The sequence below is a fragment of the Oncorhynchus clarkii genome, chromosome 18 (genome assembly GCF_045791955.1).
Source record: "Oncorhynchus clarkii lewisi isolate Uvic-CL-2024 chromosome 18, UVic_Ocla_1.0, whole genome shotgun sequence".
NCBI classification, from domain to species: Eukaryota; Metazoa; Chordata; class Actinopteri; order Salmoniformes; family Salmonidae; genus Oncorhynchus; species Oncorhynchus clarkii.
The window spans coordinates 30,518,864-30,534,109 of NC_092164.1; the positions used below are offsets into that span (position 1 = coordinate 30,518,864).

Below are 15,246 nucleotides of genomic sequence, written 5' to 3' on the forward strand. Positions count from 1 at the left end.
CAGTTAACGCTTCAACGTTTCTGCTTCGGGCCACCGTCTGGGGCGGGAAGGCCACTTGAAAGTTTTATGCTTAGATTAATAATGACTTCTGAGATTTAACTATTGGAAAACATCGACATTTTCATTGCAAATAAGACACACTGGCTTGGCATTGAACGCATATCTCTCTGTACATTCATCCCTGAAACTTAGATTTTCCTTATCTACCTTTCTTTTGATACTATTGATCTGAACGAATGTTGATGTAAATAAAGTAGTGTAGCCTACAGTAGGCTAGTAGACCTGTTTTCCCCCACCAATCAACGCACGGAAAAATAGACTAAAAATGTTTTTTTTTTTTTTTAATTGAGACATGGTGATTTTATTTAGCGTAATCAGATCAAAATGATTATGGTATGGTCACTGAATGTATTATGTACAAATCAGACGTGTTAAAAATGTTGTTCAATTTGTAGTGTAGGCCAATTAATTGTGCTAATATTATATCCCGTCAGTGTAAATAAGAATTTGACCTGCCTAGATTAAATAAAGGTGTGTGTGTGTGTGTGTGTCACTGACCCTTGTAGCTGGTGATCATGTCACAGATCTCCTTGAATATGTGCGCCAGGCGGGCGGTGCGGGTGACCTCCGTGTTCTCCTCGGCCGCCGCCAGCCTCCGCGTGCGCACTGACCGGGACGTCTGCAGCGCCGAGAACTGTGTCAGGAACACGTCTGCGGAGACAAAGGGACACACGCACAGGGCGATTGAGTCGACAAGCCATCACAAACACTCCCCTCGACGCCGCATACAAAAAACAGCATTCATATTCCAGATTTAACTTTCTCCGAAAAGCTTTGTAGCACTAACGTCATCATAAGACTATTGTAAGGGAAAGGATGAAATATTATCTTAGTGCTACAAAGCTTTTGGGAAAACTTACCCCTGGCACATTCCTGCATATAGAAATATACTGAGCAAAAATATAAACGCAACAATTTCAACAATTTCACTGAGATATATGAACTGTAAGGAAATCAGCCAATTGAAATACATTCATTCGGCCCTAATCTCTGGATTTCACATGATTCGGCATGGGCCAATCAGAATGAGTTACCCCACAAAAGGGCTTTATTACAGACAGAAATACTCCTCAGTTTCATCAGCTGTCCGGGTGGCTGGTCTCAGACGAGCCCACAGGTAAAGAAGCCTGATGTGGAGGTCCTGGGCTGGCGTGGTTACACGTGTTCTGTGGTTGTGAGGTCGGTTGGACGTACTGCCAAATTCTCAAAAACAATGTTGGAGGCGGCTTATAGTAGAGAAATGAACATTCAATTCTCTGGCAACCACTCTGGTGGACATTCCTGCAGTTAGCATGCCAATTACATGCTCCCTCAACTTGAGGCATCTGTGGCATTGGGTTGTGTGTCAACAGTACAAGGTGCACCTGTGTAATGATCATGCTGTTTAATCAGCTTCTTGATATGCCACACCTGTCAGGTGGATGGATTATCTTGGCAAGGGAGAAATGCTCACTAACCGGGATGTAAACTAATTTCTGCACAAAATGTTTGAAATTTTGAGGATCTTTTATTTCAGCTCATGAAACATGGGACCAACACTTTACCTGTTACGTTCATATTTCTGTTCAGTATAGAATGATTATTCTATTCATTCTATTTCTGTTTTCCTGCACATGTGGGGTCTCACACACCTTTGACTCCACACACACACACACACACACACACACACACACACACACACACACACACACACACACACCTGACTTGATGTTTCCATCGTCGCGGATGACTCCTCCCCAGCGTGTGTAGATGGACAGGCCGCCACTGGCCTCCCTCTCGCCCTCCCTCTTCAACAGCTCCTGCTTCTCCCTCATCTTCTCCCAGTTCCTCAGTAGGAACACACAGTGCTTCAGCACAAAGTTCCTGAGCCACAGGGGGAGAGAGAGAGAGAGTGGTAAGTGTGTGTGTTCTGTTTGCGTGGGTATGTGTGCGTGAAGGGCGGATGGGGTGTGTTTGGCACGTGTGGTGTGTGTGTACCTCTCTCTGTTGGACATGGGTTTCATAAGAAGGTGGGGATAAAACTTGCTGCTGTCACTTGAATCCTCCTCCTTGGGAAAAGAGAAGAGGGGGAGAGTTAGAGACAAAAGAGTACTGATCCTATGCTGCTGTCACTTGAATCCTTCTCCTTGGGAAAAGAGAAGAGGGGGAGAGTTAGAGACAAAGGAGTACTGATCCTATGCTGCTGTCACTTGAATCCTCCTCCTTGGGAAAAGAGAAGAGGGGGAGAGTTAGCGATAGAGGAGTACTGATCCTATGCTGCTGTCACTTGAATCCTCCTCCTTGGGAAAGGAGAAGAGGGGGAGAGTTAGAGATAAAGGAGTACTGATCCTATGCTGCTGTCACTTAAATCCTCCTCCTTGGGAAAAGAGAAGAGGGGGAAAGTTAGAGATAAAGGAGTACTGATCCTATGCTGCTGTTCAGTCCAGCCCTCTCACTATTCAAGTCCATGTCATTTTTTTTATCGAACCTACCACCCCACAAAAAGCTCCTTTGAAACAAAGAACCACTCTGTTCTACATGCACAGTGCCCCTTAAAATAAACTTAGCCGCTCTCTAGGTTACAGAGCTAAAGACAATATTGACTGATTTAGGACCAGAATACAATGTCTTTGCTTTTAGGCTCCATAAAAACGCTGTGTTAAAACGTTTGATGACGGTAAATATCAAAGACCCATTGCAGTGGCAGTAGCAAGACACCTGATATAACATTTCCTCTAGTCTCTCTCCCTTACACGCACTCGTTTTTTCAGCTGGTGCTTGGACTTGCGTTTCTCCTTGAGTCGACCCAGCCGCCGTGCCCCGCCTGTCTTTCCAGGCATCCCGTTGATTCGCTGGCTTTTCCCTCCGATGATGCCCCGGCAGCCCTCTGAGCCACATTTACACACTTGCTGTAGAGAGAGTGAGAGCGAGAGAGAGCGAGAGAGAGGGGAGTAGAGAAAGAGAGGGGAGTAGAGAGAGAGAGAGGGGAGTAGAGAGAGAGCGAGAGAGAGGGGTGTAGAGAGAGAGAGGGGAGTAGAGAAAGAGAGGGGAGCAGAGAGAGAGAGAGGGGAGTAGAGAGAGAAAGAGAGAGAGAGCGGAGTAAAGAGAGAGCGAGGGGAGTAGAGAGAGAGAGGGGAGTAGAGAAAGAGAGGGGAGTAGAGAGAGAGAGAGAGGGGAGTAGAGAGAGAGAGAGGGGAGTACAGAGAGAGAGCGAGAGAGAGGGGAGTAGAGAGAGAGAGGGGAGTAGAGAAAGAGAGGGGAGTAGAGAAAGAGAAAGGAGTAGAGAGAGAGAGGGGAGTAGAGAGAGTGAGAGAGAGAGGGGAGAGAGCGAGGGGAGTAGAGAGAGAGAGGGGAGTAGAGAGAGCGAGGGGAGTAAAGAAAAAGAGGAGGAGAGAGAGCGAGGGGAGTAGAGAGAGAGCGGGGAGGAGAGAGAGCGAGGGGAGTAGAGAGAGAGAGGGGAGTAGAGAGAGCGAGGGGAGTAAAGAAAAAGGAGGAGAGAGCGAGGGGAGTAGAGAGAGCGAGGGGAGTAGAGAGAGCGAGGGGAGTAGAGAGAGCGAGGGGAGTAGAGAGAGCGAGGGGAGTAAAGAAAGCGAGGGGAGTAAAGAAAAAGAGGAGGAGAGAGAGCGGGGAGGAGAGAGAGAGAGAGAGAGAGAGAGAGGGGAGGAGAGAGGGGAGTAGAGAGAGAGGGGAGTAGAGAGAGCGAGAGAGAAGGGAGTAGAGAGAGTGAGGGGAGTAGAGAGAGATGGGGGAGTAGAGATAGAGAGAGAGGGGGGAGTAGACAGAGAGAGAGGGGAGTAGAGAGAGAGAGAGCGGAGTAGACAGAGAGAGGGGAATAGAGAGAGAGAGAGAGAGAGGAGTAGAGAGCGCGAGAGAGGGGAGTAGAGAGAGCGAGGGGAGTAGAGAGAGAGGGGAGGAGAGAGAGCGAGGGGAGCAGAGAGAGGGGAGGAGAGAGAGAGATGGGAGTAGAGAGAGAGAGAGGGGAGTAGAGAGAGCGAGAGAGAGGGAGGGGAGTAGAGAGAGGGGAGGAGAGAGAGGGAGAGGGGAGTAGAGAGAGCGAGAGAGAGGGGAGTAGAGAGAGGGGAGGAGAGAGAGGGAGAGGGGAGTAGAGAGAGCGAGAGAGAGGGGAGGAGAGAGAGGGGAGGAGAGAGAGGGGAGTAGAGAGAGGGGAGGAGAGTGAGAGATGGGAGTAGAGAGCGGGGAAGACAGAGAGAGATGGGAGTAGAGAGAGAGAGAGAGGGAGAGCGAGAGAGGGAAAGCGAGAGAGAGAGGAGAGTAGAGAGAGAGGGGAGTAGAGATGGGAGGAGAGAGAGAGAGGGAAAGCGAGAGAGAGAGGAGAGTAGAGAGAGAGGGGAGTAGAGAGATGGGAGGAGAGAGAGAGAGAGAGAGAGAGAGAGAGAGAGAGAGAGAGGGGGAGTAGAGAGAGCGAGAGAGAAGGGAGTAGAGAGAGGGAGAGGGGAGTAGAGAGGGGAGTAGAGAGGGGAGGAGAGAGAGGGGAGTAGAGAGAGGGGAGGAGAGTGAGAGAGGGAGAGATGGGAGTAGAGAGCGGGGAAGACAGGGAGAGATGGGAGTAGAGAGAGAGAGGGAGAGCGAGAGAGGGAAAGCGAGAGAGGAGAGTAGAGAGAGAGAGGGGAGTAGAGAGAGGGGGAGAGATGGGAGTAGAGAGCGGGGAGGAGAGAGAGAGAGGGGAGTAGAGAGAAAGGTGGAGTAGAGAGAGGGGGAGTAGAGAGAGAGAGGGAGAGCGAGAGGGGAGTAGAGAGAGAGAGAGGGGAGCGAGAGGGGAGTAGAGAGGGGAGTAGAGAGAGGGGAGTAGAGAGAGGAGAGTAGAGAGAAGGGAGTAGAGAGAAGGGAGTAGAGATAGGGGAGTAGAGAGAGGGGAGTAGAGAGAAGTAAGCAGCAGTAGGAGGGAGAATGTAAGGGGAGAGAAGTTCAAGGTAAGAGGTGACACAGGTAAAGGAATGTGAAGTGTGTGCAAAAAACAGGAAAGGGGAACGGTGTGGGAAAATTGAGATCGAAACCCAAACCCAGTGGAGAGTGGGCTCTTGGAAGCTAAAACAACCCAGATACATTTTTTGCAGCGGCACAAACAGATCTGGAACAAGGCTAAATTGGGGCTGTAACTGGGAGTGGATCAGGGAAAATGGTTGATGTGCCGCCACACCCACCTGCTCTTCGGTGTTGAAGGAGTGGAAGTTGTAGTCGTAGGTGAGTTCCGTGCCACTGCTCATGTCCTTGAGGGCAAAGAGGCCGATCCTGTACACTCCATTCACCGACCTGCAGGAGCAACAGACACGAGGGAAGAAGAGTGAGGGAGAACAGGCTATGAAATGGCTACCCGGACTATTTGCATTGTGTGCCACCCCCACCAATCTTTTTACGCTGCTGCTACTCTCCTTTTAGCATATATGCATAGTCACTTTAACTATACATTCATGTACATGCTACCTCAATTGGGCCGACCAACCTGTGCTCCCGCACATTGACTGACCGGGCTATCTGCATTGTGTCCCACCACCTCCCAACCCCTCTTTTTTACGCTACTGCTACTCTCTGTTCATCATATATGCATAGTCACTTTAACCATATCTACATGTACATACTACCTCAATCAGCCTGACTAACCGGTGTCTGTATGTAGCCTCGCTACTTTTATAGCCTCGCTACTGTTATTTTTCACTGTCTTTTTACTGTTGTTTTATTTCTTTACTATTGTTTACCTATTGTTCACCTAATACATTTTTTGAACTATTGGTTAGAGCCTGTAAGTAAGCATTTCACTGTAAGGTCTATTCGGCACATGTGACAAATATACTTTGATTTGAACTTGAGCCTAGGGCACAGCCAGAGCATAGGGCACAGTCAGAGCATAGGGCACAGTCAGAGCATAGGGCACAGTCAGAGCATAGGGCACAGCCAAAGCATAGGGCACAGCCAAAGCATAGGGCACAGTCAGAGCATAGGGCACAGTCAGAGCATAGGGCACAGCCAGAGCATAGGGCACAGTCAGAGCATAGGGCACAGTCAGAGCATAGGGCACAGTCAGAGCATAGGGCACAGTCAGAGCATAGGGCACAGTCAGAACATAGGGCACAGTCAGAGCATAGGGCACAGTCAGAGCATAGGGCACAGTCAGAGCATAGGGCACAGTCAGAGCATAGGGCACAGTCAGAGCATAGGGCACAGCCAGAGCATAGGGCACAGTCAGAGCATAGGGCACAGTCAGAGCATAGGGCACAGCCAGAGCATAGGGCACAGCCAGAGCATAGGGCACAGTCAGAGCATAGGGCACAGTCAGAGCATAGGGCACAGTCAGAGCATAGGGCACAGTCAGAGCATAGGGTTCTGGTAAAAAGTGCATAGGATGCCATTTCGGGAGCAGACTTTTTTAATCTCCCTGCACAGCACAACCGTGTAGGCTGCACTTTGCTGTCTAATGTACTCTTTCTGGGAGGACAAAAAGCATTTTCAGCACATTGTCTAGGGGCACTAATACAGCTGTGTCCAAGGCCCCAGCTACAACGTCGTATAATCGCTATTCTGTGACAAGATGGAGGACTGGCTTCACGCTGGAAATGCTCTATCCCTGTAGAATGTCTTATTCGAGGCCCACTCCACAACACCCCACAGCACTACAGAGAGACAGTTGTTAGATCGGTGTGTCCTAGTTAACTCACTGGACCTTCAAGAAGGAAAACAGGTATTTTCTCAAAGGTCCTTAACCGTTTTTACGGTCTGTGTTCAGGCCCTTTTGGGGTTAACAAAACTTTAAACAATAGAGAAGCTATTTTATTAACTTCAACTGTCCACCAAGAGTTACTGACACCGTTAAACACACCGTTTAAGTGGAGGTCCTCCTGTTTTAATTACTTTCAATATCGTAACCTTGGTTTAACTTGTGTTCTTACCTTTCATGTATTATTCCTTGTAAAAAATAACAAGCTTTATAGACACTTAGTAAATCGTACCATTGTGTGTTATTAACAGACTGTCTTCTGTACTAGAGGTGGTGTCCTGGACATTAGCCTAATGACTTTCAATGGAGAATATCCATTGAACATGCTTTTCAGTAAGTAGCAAGTGCGTAAGCATGTCGGTTGGCTTGGTCTGTGTCCAGGAAACCATTCCTAGGTGAACCCCAAACACTACTAGAGTTGAACTGTGTGGCTAAGTTGGTAGAGCAATGCTAAGTGGCTAAGTTGGTGCTTTCAATGCCAAGGATCGCAGGTTCTATTCCCACTCAGATGGTCTGGATAAAAGCGTCTGTGAAATGGCATGTTGTTGTAGTAGATCGCAGGTTCTATTCCCACTCAGACGGTCTGGATAAAAGCGTCTGTGAAATGGCATGTTGTTGTAGTAGATCGCAGGTTCTATTCCCACTCAGACGGTCTGGATAAAAGCGTCTGTGAAATGGCATGTTGTTGTAGTAGATCGCAGGTTCTATTCCCACTCAGACGGTCTGGATAAAAGCGTCTGTGAAATGGCATGCTGTTGTAGTAGATCGCAGGTTCTATTCCCACTCAGACGGTCTGGATAAAAGCGTCTGTGAAATGGCATGCTGTTGTAGTAGATCGCAGGTTCTATTCCCACTCAGACGGTCTGGATAAAAGCGTCTGTGAAATGGCATGTTGATGTAGTAGATCGCAGGTTCTATTCCCACTCAGACGGTCTGGATAAAAGCATCTGTGAAATGGCATGTTGTTGTAGTAGATCGCAGGTTCTATTCCCACTCAGACGGTCTGGATAAAAGCGTCTGTGAAATGGCATGTTGTTGTAGTAGATCGCAGGTTCTATTCCCACTCAGACGGTCTGGATAAAAGCGTCTGTGAAATGGCATGTTGTTGTAGTAGATCGCAGGTTCTATTCCCACTCAGATGGTCTGGATAAAAGCGTCTGTGAAATGGCATGTTGTTGTAGTAGATCGCAGGTTCTATTCCCACTCAGACGGTCTGGATAAAAGCGTCTGTGAAATGGCATGTTGTTGTAGTAGATCGCAGGTTCTATTCCCACTCAGACGGTCTGGATAAAAGCGTCTGTGAAATGGCATGTTGTTGTAGTAGATCGCAGGTTCTATTCCCACTCAGACGGTCTGGATAAAAGCGTCTGTGAAATGGCATGTTGATGTAGTAGATCGCAGGTTCTATTCCCACTCAGACGGTCTGGATAAAAGCGTCTGTGAAATGGCATGTTGTTGTAGTAGATCACAGGTTCTATTCCCACTCAGACGGTCTGGATAAAAGCGTCTGTGAAATGGCATGTTGTTGTAGTAGATCGCAGGTTCTATTCCCACTCAGACGGTATGGATAAAAGCGTCTGTGAAATGGCATGTTGTTGTAGTAGATCGCAGGTTCTATTCCCACTCAGACGGTCTGGATAAAAGCGTCTGTGAAATGGCATGTTGTTGTAGTAGATCGCAGGTTCTATTCCCACTCAGACGGTCTGGATAAAAGCGTCTGTGAAATGGCATGTTGTTGTAGTAGAAGTACTAACTCACCACTTCTGCATCTCACAGTTGGGTTCACAGCTGTGGTTGATGAAGCGGGCCTCGTTGCCCATCCGGTAGCTGTCGATCACCATGCCGCTGTCCAGGTTCAGACAGTATTGGCCGCTGTGGGAGAAGTACTGCTCCATCATGCGACTTCTACAGGACACACAGAGGGGGGAGAGAGAGGGACATTAGAAGACATGGATATGAGAATACAAAGCAGAGTTTAGGAATACAGATGAACACCACAGAACCATTCAAAAGGCCCACAAAAATAATAATGATTTAACATGAAAGAATAATAGATTTGGTGGCGAATCCTTGCTAACTTCCACTTAAGGGTGCGTTTGTAAATTCGCTCTGGCTATCTACTCCGATTTCAGAGCACTCTCATCTGACTGTGCCAGAGTGCAGAATAGCTGAAGAATTTACGAACGCTCAACACGCGATGAATATGGCGGGTGTCAGTAAACCTCTGCAAAAAAAGCGTCATTAAATTGTTGCCAGCAGCACAGTTGCAGTCACCAACGCTCTGGATAACATAAAAACTGCCTAACCAGCTCTGCTAGGGTGAGAAAAATGGCCAGAGTGAGGTGTTCTCTCATTTGAGTCTGGAAGTAGCTAGCAAGTTAGTCAACTTTAGCCAGTTAGCTTGGGTTCTTGAATGGCATTGTGAGGTCAGAACGCTCGGATCAAGCCTACTCCTCGGCCAGAGTGTCCAGTGTGCTCTCTGAGCGATCTGAGGGGGAAACGCTCTGAATTTACGAATGGACAATCTGACAATGCTCTGAATTTACTAATGCCTAGAGCGCACTCTGACACTCAAGAGTGAATTTACGAATGCACCCTAGTTATACATTTATGTCAATGGGAGACTAAGGGCTCTATTTTCAACTGGCACTAGGGAGGTGCAAGTGTCAAACACACGTTACCTGACCTGTCTAAGATCAGTGATCTTGCGTTGAAGTGGGAGGGGTGCCAATATCCTCCTAACAATTCAGTCCTCCACCATATCAACGACAGATTCTTTATAGAGAATATATAGATTTTTTTTTAAAAACACTACACACATTTAGGGAAGACACTGCATACAACTGACAGGAGACTCCTATTCTGTATAGAAGTGTGAACATTATGTGTTTAAAAGACATTTAGGCCTACATGTGCACACAGTGCCATGGAAAGCCCAGCCTATCAATAATGGGCTTGGCTCATGAGATTGCTTTGAAATACATATGAATCACCAAAGCTTTATCGAAAGATCAACTTAGGGAGGAGCAAAACAATGAGACGATATCCACCTTTTAATTATTATTTTTAGCCAGCTTCCATTATTATTTTGGATGTGCGTAAAACCCTCCATAGTCTACCTTAATATTATATGCCCACGGGGAGCAATTATGGTGCCTGTAACTGTATTTAGACAGAGCCTATTTAAAACCCGTTGTTTTGTTTTTATTAGAATTTCTGTCACATCTACTCCCGCCACTAGTCCTGGGATCCATCATTACACACACCTGGCATCAGTCATTACGCGCACCTACACATCATCATCATCTGACACACCTGGACTCCAGTACCTCACTTACTACTAGGGATGCTAGGGATATATCGGTGAACATATCGGAATCAGCCGATATTAGCTAAAAATGCAAACATTTAAAGCTGATGTGCAAAACCGATGTCAAAGCTGACGTGCATACCTATATAACGTGCAGTAATGGCGGCACGTAAAATTTGCGCAACACGTGAAACACAGCATTCATAACTTAGCCCTCAACGTCTGCTGTGTGGATCGAGCAGTCAACAAGTCGATCAGTCATTTGAAAGAGTAAGAACATTTCAGCGAGACAACTCAAAAGGTGAAATCCGTTAAAGCCAAGATACTGGAATTCATTGCCTGTGACAATCAACTGTTCTCTGTCGTGGGTGATGTTGGCTTTCGCCGACTGGTCAAGCAGAGGTACACAATCTCAAGCACGCTATTTTTCAGATGTTGCCCTACCGGAGTTACACAGTAATGGCGTCACTGTTATTAGCTTCAAGACATACATACTATGGAACACTGTTTGGGTCTTTGAGTGTCAAAAAAGTTACAGTAGCACTGTCAAAGCTGTACAAAAAAGTCTGCAAACAAACAAACATAGGCAACGAACAATGTGTTTATAATACCGCATTGGTAATAAAGCATTATTTATTTGTCCACAACTTCTGGGGTAGCTAGCTTTAGCTTGGTACCTAGCTAACACCAATACAACCAGCCTGAAAACAATGACCAATAGAAACTGCAGTCATTTTCATTCTTAGCAATGATTTAGGAATCCTTGTGACTAAGTATTAGCTAGGGAACCACTTGTTGTTCGCCTATTGAAAATGAACTTCAGTTCATGAAAATAAATATCTATCCAGTTACTTATCCCTGTTGCCCAAAGCTAATGTTATAAGCAGCCAGCTAGCTTCATCTGGCTAGTGAGGCTCCACCGAACCGGGTTATGTGTTGTGAAGCTAGCCACAATAAGGATTAGGCACAATAGTGGACTTTGCGGTTTGCCTTCAAAATAAAAGTACATTTTTGAACGTGATGCAGAAGTTTACAATTGGTGGAATCATGCCATATTTAGACTAGATAATGTTAAACCAGGTTGGAATGTGAAGCAATGAAATGGGGTATCAGTCTACTCGGTGACACCTACAGAACACAACTCTGAAGAGTTTACATAAATATTAGCGTTGTAGCTGTTATCGCGGGACTGTGACTGTGTGAAATCACCTCCCCAATCAGCCTATTGTGTGTATTGACATTCATATGGCACTGTACAGCTTTACCTAAGGATTGGGGAACAATGAAATGGGGTATCGGTCTACTCAATTAGTCTACTCAATACCAAATATATTTATCAGTATAGTTTTTCCTCAGGAATAGTGTTCAATATACATAGGTTGACAATAAATGTGGCTCAATTCACAGTTGTTTCAGAGTCCAGCAATAAGAGCTACGACGCTGTTCTCTGGGTGTCACTAAGTAGACTGATACCCCATGTCATTGATCCACAATCCATAGGTAGGGCTGTACAGTTAAATAAGTATGCCCCCCAATGCAATTCAAAAGTATAATCCATCCAGTGTGATTTCAACAGATTTTTGTCAAATTAACAAATTATTGTCTTTTGTTGATTTTATATAACAACATTCCAACCTTGTTCAGCATGATCTGTTAAATTATGGCATAATTCTACTATTTGTATTGATTTGCCTCACAGTCAATGACATACTTTTAATTTTGAAGGCTAACTGCTAAGTCTGCTATTGTGGCTAATCCTTATTGTGGCTAGTCAAATAGTGTTATCTACTGGTCATTGTTTTCTTTTTTGACATGCAAAGACCCAAACAGTGTTCATAGAAATCCTGAAGCGAATGAAGCGACTGAACAACAAAACAGCACAGCAAGTAAATAAGAGAAATAGGTTTTGATTATGTTTTACTGGTAATGGGGACATACTGTCACACCCTGATCATAGTTTGCTTTGTATGTTCTATGTTTTGTTTGGTCAGGGTGTGATCTGAGTGGGCATTCTATGTGGATGTCTTGTTTGTCTGTTTCTGTGTTTGGGCCTGATATGGCTCTCAATCAGAGGTAGGTGGTAGTCATGGTCTCTGATTGGGAGCCATATTTAGGTAGCCTGTTTGGTGTTGGGTTTTGTGGGTGATTGTTCCTGTCTTTGTGTTTGTTACACCATATAGGGCTGTTTTCGGTTTTTTCACATTTCTTGTTTTGTATATTGTTCATTTATCATCTTCATTAAAGATGTATAACAATAACCACGCTGCGTTTTGGTCCGCCTCTCCTTCAAAAGAAGAAAGCCGTGACACGTAAACGCCAACAAAATTATTTTTGATCAGTGTGGTTTGTGTGTGTGTGTGTAACCTTTATTTAACTAGGCAAGTTAAGAACAAATTCTTATTTACAATGATGGCCTACCCCGGCCAAACCCGGACGACGCTGGGCCACTTGTGCACCGCCCTATGGGACTCCCAATCACTGCCGGATGTGATACAGCCTGGATTCGAAACAGGGACTGTAGTGACGCCTCTTGCATTGAGATGTCGTGCCTTAGGCCGCTGCGTCCATGTGTGTGTTAACTATTTAACTGTACTAGAATGCTTAAAAGGCCACTAAAATGATAAATATCGGTATCGTTTTTTTGTTGTCAAGGAAAATAGCAGATATCGATATCGGCTAAAAATGTCACATCAGTGCATCACTCATTACCGTCCCTATATCTGGCACTCCCTTAGGTTCTTTCCCCAGTCAGTATTGTTTATGTGTTTCATGTCTATACGTTACTTGTGCTTGTTATATTGTTCGATGTTCCGTTTATTATTAAACTCACCACCTGCACTTGTTTGACTCCCAGCGTATATGTAACAATTTGATTAGTTATAGTCTTTTTTTAAAATTTGCCATGGATGTAAAGCACTCCGCACATCATCATTGTTAACGGTTGGAAAAATGGCAGAGAGTGAGACAGGGAATTGAGCTAATGGCAGTACAGTTGCAATGCTTAGCCATTTGAAACAGAGGCACCGTGAGACTCAAACCGTTGCTGGCAGCAGCGCAGGTCCCTGAAAACAGACATCTGACACTTCACACAAAAGAAGTGCAATAATGGATGGCATGAGAAAATGACACAGTGCTGATTATAGAAATGATTGCAGTTGATATGCAGCGGATGGAGAAATTGTGCAATGACTGCTCTGCAAGTACAAAGCGCGTGCTCTCAAACAGCCCATATGCGACCTTAACAATAGGGCTGAGACGGTCATGGAATTTTGGATGGCGGTAATTGGCCAGCCAAATGACTGCGGTCACCGTAATAACCATTTAAATGGCAACAACAAAACTAACGGGGGAGTTTACGCACATTTTCTCCCCTCCTCTGCTCCTGACTGGATGCGCTGGCATAGAAATAGAATGAATAGAACAAACGCCCCATTTCAAGACAGTGATGGCATAATGGGTGGATTGGCGGCCATTGCAAATGTACCCATAGGAGCAAAGCAGGAAATAAAATATGTGCTATGATTTGTTAATTCAACAAAAAATACATTCCATTGCATGAGCCACATCAGTTAACATGATTTGAATTACCATTCTACATTACCATGGAAATTATTGCACCACAATACCAGGCAGCCATTGCGAGTGTACCCATGAGTTTACCAGTCAAATTGCTATGATTAGAGGTTCCAAGCACGTTCTATTCATTGTATTCCTATGTGCGCTGCTGATGCATTGTGGGGGGTGTTGCCTAAGCAACCGAATACTTATTTGCTTGTTTCAGAAAGGAGCAACAAAGTTTCATCACGTTGTTAAGAGTCCATTTTACAGGAGAAATGGACTCGACCGCACAAATGCACAGCAGTCCCATCTTCAGTCAGCTGTTTGTTCCAAACACACACAACAACAAAAATATTTAAAGGGTTATGACAATTATTTTATTTTCATGATGGTCTTCATCCATAACCGTGGGTTACGCGGTTATACAGTAATTGTGCCTGCCCAGGTTAACAACAGATTGTTAATGTCTATGGACACGCTGTCTTTCAAAGATAATTAGTAAAAATCCAAATAACTTCACAGATCTTCATTGGAAAAGGTTGAAACACTGTTTTCCATGCTCAATGAAACATAATCAATTAATGAACATGCACCTGTGGAACGGTCGATAAGACACTAACAGCAGACGGTAGGCAATTAAGGTCACAGTTATGAAAACTTAGGACACCAAAGAAGCCTTTCTACTGATTCTGAAAAACACCAAAAGAAAGATGCCCAGGGTCCCTGCTCATCTGCGTGAACGTGCCTTAGGCATGCTGCAAGGAGGCATGAGGACTGCAGATGTGGTCAGGGCAATAAATTGCAATGTCCGTACTGTGAGACGCCTAAGACAGCGCTGCAGGGAGACAGGACGGACAGCTGATCGTCCTCGCAATGGCAGACCATGTGTAACAACACCTGCACAGGATCGGTACATCCGAACATCACACCTGCGGGACAGATACAGGATGGCAACAACAACTGCCCAAGTTACAGCAGGAACGCACATCCCTCCATCAGTGCTCAGACTGTCCGCAATAGCCTGAGAGAGGCTGGACTGAGGGCTTGTAGGCTGGTCCTCACCAGACATCACCGGCTACAACGTCGCCTATGGGCACAAACCCACCGTAGCTGGACTAGACAGGACTGGCAAAAAGTGCTCTTCACTGACACGCCGCGTTTTTGTCTCACCTGGGGTGAGGGTCGGATTTGCGTTTATCGTCGAAGGAATGAGCATTACACCGAGGCCTGTACTCTGGAGTGGGATTGATTTGGAGGTGGAGGATCCGTCATGGTCTGGGGCGGTGTGTCACAGCATCATCGGACTGAGCTTGTTGTCATTGCAGGCAATGTCAACGCTCTGTGTTTACAGGGAAGACATCCTCCTTCCTCATGTGGTACCCTTCCTGCAGGCTCATCCTGAGATGACCCTGGGAACTTGCAGGTGCCTTGGTGGAAGAGTGGGGTAACATCTCACAGCAAGAACTGGCAAATCTGGTGCAGTCCATGAGGAGATGCACTGTGGCACTTAATGCAGCTGGTGGCCACACCAGATACTGACTGTTACTTTTGATTTTGACCCCCCTTTGTTCAGGGACACATTATTCCATTTCTGTTAGTCACATGTCTG

At 45.8% G+C, this 15,246-nt stretch overlaps 1 protein-coding gene across 5 annotated transcripts in view; it reads right to left on the minus strand.

Annotated features, from left to right (window-relative positions):
- LOC139373329 (histone-lysine N-methyltransferase ASH1L-like) overlaps window positions 1–15,246 on the minus strand; it is a 47,503-nt gene that overhangs the window by 14,606 nt on the left and 17,651 nt on the right. For 4 of the 5 annotated variants that reach the window (XM_071113728.1, XM_071113726.1, XM_071113729.1 and 1 more), the window contains 6 exons: window positions 8,528–8,674; window positions 5,202–5,310; window positions 2,793–2,948; window positions 2,038–2,108; window positions 1,760–1,923; window positions 559–711 (listed from right to left, as the gene is read on the minus strand). In XM_071113728.1, the coding sequence (XP_070969829.1) occupies window positions 559–711; window positions 1,760–1,923; window positions 2,038–2,108; window positions 2,793–2,948; window positions 5,202–5,310; window positions 8,528–8,674 (800 nt within the window). The remainder of the gene's footprint in view (window positions 1–558; window positions 712–1,759; window positions 1,924–2,037; window positions 2,109–2,792; window positions 2,949–5,201; window positions 5,311–8,527; window positions 8,675–15,246) is intronic. The other variant, XM_071113730.1, reaches the window with a different exon arrangement.